Here is an 11,564-nt window from a genome sequence, read left to right on the forward strand (position 1 = left end):
CTTTACTGACCCCCATTGAGGGAAAACAATCCCATCCATCCATTCTCTATCACTCCTCAACAATCCATCCCTCCATCCATTCCGCTGTCCACAGTCATTTGGCTCTGAGCAGTACCTAGACACATTCAGTCATTGAATCAATAAGGCTTATCTAAATTGAAAGTGGGACATCTCATTTGAGACTATGTCTGTATTTCAAATGACTCTCCATTCCATATAGTGCAATATAGTACTTGTGGCCAGAGCTGTAGAGGGTGTAGTGTATCATGCTAAAGCCTCAAGCATGGGGTCAGATGTGTAACTCAGAGAGTGGGACACAGGCCTCATCTAGGAGTTTGGAGTTTGGACAGATTCACACCAGACACCAGTGGCCCATTTCCACATGACTTTACTGACACAATCATCCATCACTCCTACCAGCATGGCAGTCTTACCTGCTTATTAATTACCGCTGTTTGGTCCCTGAAGAGAACTCGAAAGTGTGCATGTACATGTGCCTGGCTAAATTGCTTGAGTTTGGCCACACCAGCTTTTGACTAACTCAATGTTGTTTAAAGCTATGTACAGTATGTCAGTAAGCAGTCTATGACCTTTTGCCAGAAGACCAGGTGACTCAGTATCCTCAAGTCTGTGATTTGCTTTTCCAACTCCTCTTTCTATACCGTGTTGTTTATTTACCCACTTATACTGAGAATAAATCAAGGTCAGCACACAAAGCCAGCACACAGCCATTAAGATTCATTGTAATGCAAATACTCCTGCATCGGCAGCACTGGGCTGACAGCTCTGACATGCCAAACAATACACACACGCGTGCACACACACACACACAGTGCGCTGTCTCTAGTCTCTCCATTCTCGTTCTCCCTCTCTTCCTCTTCTCTCTCTCATTTCCTCACTCTATTCAGAGTGCCAGACCAAAGTGAGTCAGGATTGAAAGGTCATCAGGGGTCACCCACACCAGTCCTCCTTTCAATTCTCCTTTATCTGTGTGTGTGTCACCAAGTTACACAAGTGTGTGTGCATGTGTGTGTGTATGCATGTGTGTGTGTGCATGTGTGCATGTATGTGTATGCATGTGTGTGTGTGTGTGTGCATGTGTGTTTGTGTGTGTGCATTGCGTGTTCATGTGTGTGTGTGTGCATGTGCATGTGTGTGTGTGTGTTTGTGTGTGTGTGCATTGCGTGTGTGTGTGTGTGTGTGTGTGTGTGCATGTGTGCGTGTGTGTGTGTGTTCATGTGTGTGTGTGTGCATGTGCGTGTGTGTGTGTGTGTGTGTGTGTGTGTGTGTGTGTGTGTGTGTGTGTGTGTGTGTGTGTGTGTGTGTGTGTGTGTGTGTGTGTGTGTGTGTGTGTGTGTGTGTGTGTGTGTGTGTGTGCTGAGTGTGCTAGCTGGTAAATCTGTCAGAGACTTCAAAGTGCCAGCAGCCTCCCTCCTTGTTTATCCTGACCTGCTTTTCAACTCAGGAGCTTCACAAAAAACATAAAGGGATGGAGGGATTAATGAGATAAAACGGAGGAGTGAAAACAGTCTGGGATAAATATTGCAAATGGAAATCGTTTCTGGTTCCTTGGGGGACACTGACGGTGAGAGAGAGGTGCGATATGATTGTGATCTAGACAGTGTGTGTCTGTATGTGTGTGTGTCTGTGTGTGCGTGCATCAGTGTGAGTGCGTGTGTATCCAGATGGTATACACTATCAATATGCTACTGACACACTTACATGTCATGGTTCATTGGAAATTGAAGACGTATTTAGAGACTCATAAATTATGGAAAGGCATAACAAAATATCATCAACAACATTGAGTGCTGTACAATACAACTATACTACCGAAGTGTTTACATTTTTATGTGTAATACACATTTTGATCTATTTCTTTCTATTTTTTGGAGCCAATTGTCAAAATGAGGTTATAGGAAGGTCATCCTTAACCTAGAAGAGACATTTTGGAAAACCTTTTTAATTTTTTACTGAGGAGGCAGTTAAGATGAACCCATGATGTTGCCAGATATATTAGAAAGTTTCTGTTTCCACAGCTCCATATACCGTTTCTGCATTCTAAAGAGAATATATTTATCAGAGGAGCCTGTATTATTCATCAGTGCAGAGTTGAAAGTGAATATGTAGTATGTGTGCTGAATAAGGTTGAAACGTGGTCTAGATTCTAATGTTCCCTACGGGAGTATCAACAGTGCACAGCCTCTTTGGCCCAAATGTGTGTGTGAAAAAGTCTAACTTTCTTCTCCCCCTTCTCTCAAGACAGTGCTTCTATGCAGGGTTCCAATTACGTATTGACTGTTGGGGTTGCTCTAGAAATAGTGTGGTAGACCAAAGCTGATATTTTCAAAGCTTATGTGGGTATTCAAGTTCATATTTTCAAATTGAATATCATCTCTCTCTCTCTCTCTCTCTCTCTCTCTCTCTCTCTCTCTCTCTCTCTCTCTCTCTCTCTCTCTCGCGCGCGCTCTCTTCTCCCCTCTTTCCACCCCTCTCCCCTCCTCCTCTCTCCCCCATGCAGCGTGTGAGGTGGGTTTCTATAAGCCAGTAGCAGGTGATGGGTTGTGTGGAAAGTGTCCTCTACAAAGCCACTCAGAGACCAGAGCTGCCCTCTCCTGCCCCTGTGACTCCAGCCATTACAGAGCCCCCATCGACCCCCTTGCTGCACCCTGCACACGTACGTCACACACACACACAGAACACCCATACACAACACCCATACATGCTGCACCCTGCACCTATCTCTCTGAATGACCTGGGTGAAATAGAAGCACATTCCACTTTTTCAGGTGCTAGGCAGGAAAGAAATACATGAAAACTTGAAATATACACCTCTTTCTCTCTCTCCTCCCTTCTAATTATTCTCTTCCCTCTCTTTTTATATCTCTCCTCTCCTCAGGCCCCCCAACAGCTCCAGTAAACGTGATATCATCAGTTAACGGGACGTCAGTGAATCTGGAGTGGGGGCGACCGCTGGACTCTGGGGGTCGCAGTGACCTGCTGTACAGTGTGCTCTGTCAGAAGTGTTCTGGGGAGGGGGGACAGTGTGAGGACTGTACAGCAGGGATGGGGACAACCGGTGGGGGAGGGGGGGTGGGAGGAGGGGGTGGAGGGACAGTGGAGCGCGCGGGTGTGGTACCGGTGCGGTTTGTTCCCCGGCGGAGCTCTCTGACCGAACCCTGGGTGACTGTTCTAAACCTGGTTGCCCACGCCAACTACACCTTCCGTATCCTAGCGATGAATGCAGTGACTCACCTGAGCAACGAGCCGCTGCCCTTCTCCTCTGTCAACATCACTACGAACCAGGCAGGTAGGGGATACCTGTATGGATTTATTACATAACATTTTAGGCATGAAGGTTCATTTACATGTGAATCAAAGAAATACAGTTTACTTAGAATTAAAAACGACATCTCAACAGCTACAGTAGGTTACATTATCCTATATGATCTCTATTGGATTGTATTGCTGTGTACAAATAGCGCTGCCCTGTCTGTTCTGGTTCTCTGTTCATTTATGTGTCTGTGTACTTCCTGTTTCTTGCTTCCTGTTCAGCCCCCTCCCAGGTAATTGCGATACGCCAAGAGAACGCAAGTCAGAATAGTGTCACTCTGCTGTGGCACGAACCAGACCAGCCCAACGGAGTCATACTGGAGTATGACATCAAATACTACGAGAAGGTACAGTAGATAAATACTGTGTGTGTGTGGGGGCTGATCTGGGCTGATAGGTGAAAGTGACAGTGGCAGTGAGCGTGTGGGTAAGCCTGGAAGCGCCGGTGTGGTACCGGTGCTGTGTTGTTCTGCATTAGTGTGGCTGCTGTGTTGGTGTCTTAATCTGGCCAAACTCCTGGGGTTACTGCTAAGGTGGATGTTAGTCAGAAATGTAAACACAGCTTTGTATAGACAGCCTTTTTCACATCTCTCCTGTGCTCCCCCTTCCTCCCCTCCCCTCCCCTCCTCTCCTCCTCCTTAACCCCTCCCCTCCACCAGGATAAGGAGCAGCAGAGTTACTCCACCCTGAAGGCCAAGGGGACCACGGCCCGGGTGTCTGGCCTGAAGCCCGGTACCAGGTACATCTTCCAGGTCCGGGCCAGAACCTCGGCAGGCTGCGGACGCTTCAGCCAGAACGTGGAGATCCAGACCGGGAAAGCAAGTAAGATAATGAGAGAGGAGCACCATGGAGCAGTGACCATCAATAAAACAATAACAAAACACTAAGGTTTCAAAGTGCATTGTTTTCTATGGGTGCCAACTCACCTCACCCAACACCACCTATCTGAGTGATGCACAACCCACCTGGTCCCACCCAGCGATGCACAACCCACCTGGTCCCACCCAGCGATGCACGACCCACCTGGTCCCACCCAGCAATGCACAAGTATTTGTACACATTCCTAGTAACTATAGAGAGGCTTGATAAAAGTGTCTGTTGGTAGATATGTGGACTACTGTGTAAACCTGTCAGCCACAGGGGAGTTAGTGTATGTTAACCCAGATTATACAGCATGATACTGGTTAAAGAGCCATGAGTGTCGGTGGGACCAGGAAGTCTTCAGACAATCCCTTAATGTTATTGATCTGTGCTTTGTGTGAGGGTCACCCCTGTCAGGAAATCTGCTGCTGATCCAAGCCTCAAAGAGCACTGAACACACACACACACATACACGCACGCTCACGCTCACACACACAGGTTCCGCATTTTAACACACACACACTCACACACACTGTCTTCTCTCTCTCTCTCTCTCTCTCTCTCTCTCTCTCTCTCTCTCTCTCTCTCTCTCTCTCTCTCTCAATGTCACTCTCTCACACACATTCTCACAAACACTGTCTCTCTCTCACTCTCCCACTCTCACACTAACTGTTTGTGTTGTTGTGTGTCCAGTTCCTCTGCGCTACGACACTATGACCATCATCTGGATCTGTATGGTTCTGGTCTCTGGCCTGGTCACCTTCCTGGCCATCGTCATCTGCAGGAAACGGCAAGGCAACCCTTTCTTACACTACACCACTACCCGTGATGTGGATGAGTCCTCTCTGACTCTACGTCATTCATATACGTATGTGGGATATTTTTTTACACTACCTCAACGAGGGTTCAAGTAAATGTTACCATCGTCTCCATAGGATTAATTTATAGTAGGGTTAATATTTATATTAGTATTTTTTGTTGTTCTTTATCTGCCTGTGATGTCCTATACCCATATGCATTGAAATCCATAGGATCACCTCTAAACCCGATAGGCTCTTATGCTACGGTAACTGTTTCCATGGTGTGTCTGTCTGCAACCTCAAAGCCCCACAGCACTGTGATATGTCCATCATACAGGAAACCAAGGAGAAAATCTCTCTAACGTTGTTCCACTAATGGTTTTAATTAGTACAGAGTAGTTCTCACTCTAGATTACAGCCTGCGTTTACAGTGGAAAGTCAAGTCATCTCACAGAGTTTCTGCATAGGTAATGTTCAGACCCAGCTGAGTTTTGTAATTCTAAACCAAGGGGCCAGGGTTCCGGTCTAGAAGCAAGGTTTCGACTGCTCCTACAGTTTTGCTTCTGTACTGCAGTTTAACTGACGCCCGGCCCAGAAAGACAATTTCCTAATAAGGCACTTTAGTCATCACCTTTGTGCACAAAACATCCATTGAATTATTCAAATAATAATTGAGGCCAATCTTTTTTTTTTTATCACTCACAGCCGAAGATACAGTATTAACATTTTATATTCATCCAATATCTGCCATATTTTTGGATGACGTAATGACGTTGTCACTGCTCATGCCGCTCCCTGTGCGCACTGAGTGCTAATGCACATGTGATGTTGGTCCGTATAAACCGGATGCAACTCGGATATACAGTAGACGGTCCGTGAATCGGCGTACGTGAACGTAAGTAGATTACCTTAAAAACAACGGGCGGACATTTTGGACACAGTCTCCAGTTCTTATTATACCTCAGTGTCCTAAACAGTGAGTTTAATTATAATGGCGATTCATTTTGGTTAAGTAACAATGCAATTGTTTTTTACGTATCCCTCTCCTTCAATTCCCTCTTCTGAGGTCTACAACTCTTCCACAAATAATTAATTCATTGCGTTTAATTATTTCCATCTGCAATGCATGTTAACGTTTTCAAGCCAAGCTCATTTGGAATGGGAAGCTAAAAAGAGTGGAAAACAGTGAGAAGTGTGTATCCCCGTGTGACTCTAAACTATTCTGAAGACTTACATTTTTAAAAGGCCTTTTAGTGTGAATTAACTGCCATGATGAGACTGAAGAGTTTTGACAGACAACGTGATGCTCTATATAAACCACACAGCAGAGAAGACTTGGAAATAGAAAGTAGAATGCAGCATCACAACATATCCCTACCATTGTCCTACCCATAGTGACATTTAAATGTTTCTGTGTGTTTGTGATACAGACACTGTGGCTATAGCAAGGCCTTCCAGGACTCTGATGAGGAGAAGATGCATTACCAGAATGGCCATGGTGCGTTGTATTATTATTACTAGTATATTATTATATTTCTATTATTATATGTCTTCACTCCAGTGGTAATAATGTTCATCCTCAGTGTACATAGTTCACTTCCCTTTTCATTCAGATTTTTTCAGGTAGAAATTCTCTCTCTCTGAGAGATATTTTCAAAGCTTATGTGGGTTTCCAAGTTCACATTATTTTTTTTAAATATTCTCTCGCTCTTGCTCTCTCTCATGTAGCATATTGTTTCCATCCAGTGGTATGTGACCAGATGCTAATGTTGTTTATTTTAGTGTCATTCCCCGACGCACGTTTCTACATCGACCCACACACCTACGAGGACCCCTGCCAGGCCGTCCATGAGTTTGCCAGAGAAATTGAAGCTTCCAGGATCAAACTGGAGAAAATCATTGGCTCAGGTAAACTGAAAATCATTGGCTGAGGTAAATGCTGCGGTGTGCAGCGGAGAGGGATGGCACGGTGGAATCAGAGCGTTGCATGGGGCTATCAATCAAACACACCGGGAATACTAACATCATATTGGCACAGCAGGACATGGCAACACACAGGCGTCATAATCAGGTCTGTTAACAATGACCTTTAGAATGGTAGTTGTTGTTAAGACACAGAAGAGGAAAGGGGAAGACATGTAATGACGTGTTCTGGGACTTTTCAAAGCACAAAGGAGAAATATACCGTATATATATATTTTTGTTTTTGTTCTAATTAATTTTTCAATCAAAGGATACATCAGTCTATAATGTGGTCAGGGAGGCATATACTGTATATCAACCTGAATTGTGTGTTTGTGTGTGTGTTTATGTGTGTGTGTCTCCAGGTGAGTTTGGGGAGGTGTGTTACGGGCGGATGCGTCTCCCAGGGAAGAGAGACATTCCGGTGGCTCTGAAGACGCTGAAGGCAGGATACAGTGACAAGCAGAGGAGGGAATTCCTGGCCGAGGCATCAATCATGGCCCAGTTTGACCACCCTAACATCATCCACCTGGAGGGAGTGGTCACACGCAGTAAGATTCCAATTGTTTTGATTTGATTCAACTCCATTTTCAGTTTGGTGCAATTCAATTTATTTTCAGCTAAATTCAATTAAATGCAATAAGTAAGTTACCTCGTGTAAATTACTGTGGAATAATGCTTCCTGCCTCACTCCCTCCCCCTCACTCCCTTACTCCAGGTAAACCAGTCATGATCATCACTGAGTACATGGAGAATGGATCTCTGGACTCTTTCCTGAGGGTTTGTTGCTTTAATGTTTTTATATATACTGAACAAAAATATAAACACAACATGTAAAGTGTTCGTCCCATGTCTCATGAGCTGAAATGAATTATCCCAGAAATTTTCCATATGCACAAAAAGCTTATTTCTCTAAAATGTTATGCACAAATTTGTTTACGTCCCTGTTAGTGAGCATTTCTCATTTGCCAAGATAATCCATCACCCTGACAGGTGTGGCATATCAAGAAGCTGATTAAACGGCATGATCATTACACAGGTGCACCTTGTGCTGGGGACAATAAAATGTGCAGTTTTGTCACACAACACAATGCCACAGAGGTTTTGAGGGAGCATGCAATTGGCATGCTGACTGCAGGAATGTCCACCAGAGCTGTTGCCAGAGAATTGTTGAATGTTGTTTAGAAAATTTGGCAGTACGTCCAACCAGCCTCACAAACGCAGTGTATGGCGTCGTGTGGGCGAGAGTTTTGCTGATGTCAACGTTTTGAACAGAGTGTCCCATGGTGGCGGTGGGATTATGGTATGGGCAGGCATAATCTACGGACAACGACCACAATTGCATTTTATCGATGGCAATTTGAATGCACAAAAATACCGTGACGAAATCCTGAGGTCCATTGTGAGGACATTTTTTTTTTTTTAAGGTATCTGTGACCAACAGATGCATATCTGTATTCCCAGTCACGTGAAATCCATAGATTAGGGCCTAATTTATTTATTTCAATTGATTGATTTCCTCATACTCAGTAAAATTTTGAAATTGTTGCATGTTGCGTTTATATTTTTGTTCAGTATATTTTCCTGTGAAGCACATTGCATTGCATTCCATGTCTGAAATGTGCTATATAAATAAAATAATGCTTGATATGGATTTATTCTCTTTTTCACATACTTTCCCTCTTTCTATCAGATTCCCTCACTTACTTTCTCCTGTGAACACATTTTTAAATTGTTTTTGAAAGACTTGACATCAGAAATCTCAATCAATATGCCTGTAACGAATACTACAATCTCTCTCTCTCTCCATCTCAACCCCATTCTACTCCTCTTTCCCCCTCCTCCTCTCAGAGACATGATGGTCAGTTCACTATAATCCAGTTGGTGGGCGTGCTGCGTGGCATTGCGGCGGGTATGACCTACCTGGCAGACCTGGGCTACATCCACCGCGACCTGGCAGCTCGTAACATCCTGGTCAACAGCAACCTGGTGTGTAAGGTGTCTGACTTTGGCCTGTCCAGAGTCCTGGAGGACGACCCCGACGCAGCATACACCACCAGTGTGAGTTCACACTCTAATGATAGCTCAATTCTAAAACTCTAATATGCACTAGGTTCTAATACTGTTGTAGCCCTAGTTCTCTAGTTCAGGTTCTGTTTTCTATTCCGTGGTGAAATGCCAGTGTCGGCTCTAGTGTGGTGCTGTTCCTTTCAGGGTGGTAAGATTCCGATCCGCTGGACGGCGCCGGAGGCCATCGCCTACAGGAAGTTCTCCTCATCCAGTGACGTGTGGAGCTACGGTGTGGTCATGTGGGAGGTCATGTCATACGGGGAGAGGCCATACTGGAACCTCACCAACCGAGATGTAAGTGGAGTGGACACACACACACACACAAAAACACATGTACTGTATGTGTGTGTAATGATACCTGTGTGTGTGTGTGTGTGTGTGTGTGTGTGTGTGTGTGTGTGTGTGTGTGTGTGTAGGTGATAAAGTCAGTAGAGGAGGGCTACAGGCTGCCTGCTCCAATGAGTTGTCCAGGTGCTCTACACACTCTCATGCTGGACTGCTGGCAGAAGGACCGCAACGAGAGGCCTCGCTTCTGCCAGATTGTTACAGTTCTAGACAAGCTTATCCGTAACCCGGAGAACCTTAAGACCATGGACACACTGTGCAGGTGAGTAGACTGCTAGGCCACCATCGCCTGGGCAATACAGATTGCTTGGGAGGCATTGTCTGGACAACAGGTTGCAAATCCACTCTCAGTTCATCTGTCAAACATGAGCTGTGGGATAAAGTTACAGCCCAAAGTTTCCCTCAAACTTCCCCAGCTGATGCGAGGGAGACGGGTTGCCTTAGGGGAGCAAGGAACGGCCGTGTTCGTTTTCCAATAAGCTCATCTCTGATAGACGCGCTCTCTGTTAAATAAGAGCCTGCCTGTGATATTGACATTGATCGTTTTGGGAATCAGAGAGCAGAGAGAATAACGGCTGAAGCTAGAGTTGGACCCGTGTTAAATCGCTCCGTTCAGATCCCGGGTCCCGGATCCCTGGTGCATGTCAGGGGGAAAAATGGGAGATGGAGGGAAGAAGGGGGTGTTAAGGATTTCTCCCTGAATTAATCTAGCCAAACCAGCCATCCTGCAATCAGAGCAGCCACCTATTCTCTATCATTTTAACTGCTATTGATTTTCTGCCTTAGCTGCTAGTGCATTTCAATACCTTTTTTTCATCTCTCTCTTTCTTTATGCCTACCCTCTCCCTTTTCTCTCGCTCTCTCTCTCGCCCCCAGGTTAGGCACACCTCCCATGATGGACAGAAGTATCCCAGACTTCAGCAGCTGTAGTTCTGTGGATGAGTGGCTGGATACCATCAAGATGGGCCGATACAAGGACCACTTTGCTGTAGGAGGCTACCTGACCTTGGGCCACGTCATAGGCATGAACCAAGGGTAAGGGGCCAGGCCACAGCTTCACATTGACACCACACTCCAGTCCTACTCTCACAACATCACACTCTAATCACATTATCCAAATGGCATGGATGCAGTTGCCATAAAGTGCTTAACAGTAACTTGGTCTGTCACATATCTGTCACACGTCTGTGTGTTTATCATATCTGATGTGTGTTAATGCATGTGATCACTGATGTGTGTGTGACTTTGTTCCATCTCTGTGTCCTACAGGGATATCCACAGGCTGGGGGTGACACTGATGGGCCACCAGAAGAAGATCATGACCAGTGTACAGCTAATGCGTGTTCAGGTGCTCAACAGGAGTGTGCCCTCAGTGCACGTGTAACTTCAGCCTCCAAGCTTCACCAGCCAGCCGAATGTCAAATCTAGCCCCAGGCTTCTGAGGCCTAGTGGAAGTTCCTGGGAATAGATATAGATCTATGGCTATCAGAGAAACTATAAGAGGAGTGTCTGGGTGACATTCTGGTGAACTTTTCAAGACTTCTTCTTTGAGAGATTGAAACTTCCAGAGCACGGATATGAAGGGACTCGAGTACAGTAGCCTATCAAGCCCATGGGACATTTTCATCTTTGTTTTTCCTATTCAGAAATGCTTTGTGAGTTCTATGTCTTGTTTGTAAAAATGGATGGACTGCCTTAATCTCCACAGACAATTTACATTTTGTTGTATACAAAGAGAGATTTTATGAATTTATCAGAAGAGTATGTTATAATGGATCTGAGTGATAACCTAGCATACAGTAAGAGAGAGACTGACAGGGGCTGGAGCATTGAGCTGTGTCCCCAAGCACATAGTCTCCTATGGTTCCCCTGAGAACTGGCCCATGGCCCCAAAACTGACATGGCACAAGAAGACCCTGCACCTGACAGTGGACAAACAGCAACAACCCAGTTGACTCACCAGAAGTCCCAAGTCTCCTCAATCGAGGAGGAGACCAGTTTCAACAAGAGAGACAAACTCACACATAAACCTTTGAATGACCATGGGAGAGAAGCATTGTGTTCTCTCCCTGTTACAGCTGCGTAGCGCACAACTACTGTAGAAAATCTGTATGGATGATGACTTATTGTGATTTGTCACTGTTTTGACTCTGTGGTGGTTAGAAGGAAAAAACTAAGAATAGGGAAAGTTCT

At 45.2% G+C, this 11,564-nt stretch overlaps 1 protein-coding gene across 1 annotated transcript; it reads left to right on the forward strand.

Moving 5' to 3' along the window:
• Window positions 1–1,548: 1,548 nt before the first annotated feature.
• On the forward strand, window positions 1,549–10,768 carry epha8 (eph receptor A8; the record flags this gene model as incomplete). Its single annotated transcript, XM_084173613.1, has 15 exons — window positions 1,549–1,585; window positions 2,522–2,677; window positions 2,900–3,310; window positions 3,556–3,680; window positions 3,993–4,155; window positions 4,888–4,984; window positions 6,425–6,492; window positions 6,777–6,902; window positions 7,322–7,507; window positions 7,675–7,736; window positions 8,808–9,017; window positions 9,171–9,320; window positions 9,443–9,633; window positions 10,248–10,406; window positions 10,641–10,768. 15 exons carry the CDS (start codon window positions 1,549–1,551, stop codon window positions 10,753–10,755), a joined length of 2,256 nt encoding a protein of 751 aa, XP_084029739.1. The 3' UTR covers window positions 10,756–10,768.
• Window positions 10,769–11,564: the final 796 nt, after the last annotated feature.

The sequence above is a fragment of the Coregonus lavaretus genome (genome assembly GCF_964263955.1).
Source record: "Coregonus lavaretus genome assembly, chromosome: 12".
Lineage (NCBI taxonomy): Eukaryota > Metazoa > Chordata > Actinopteri > Salmoniformes > Salmonidae > Coregonus > Coregonus lavaretus.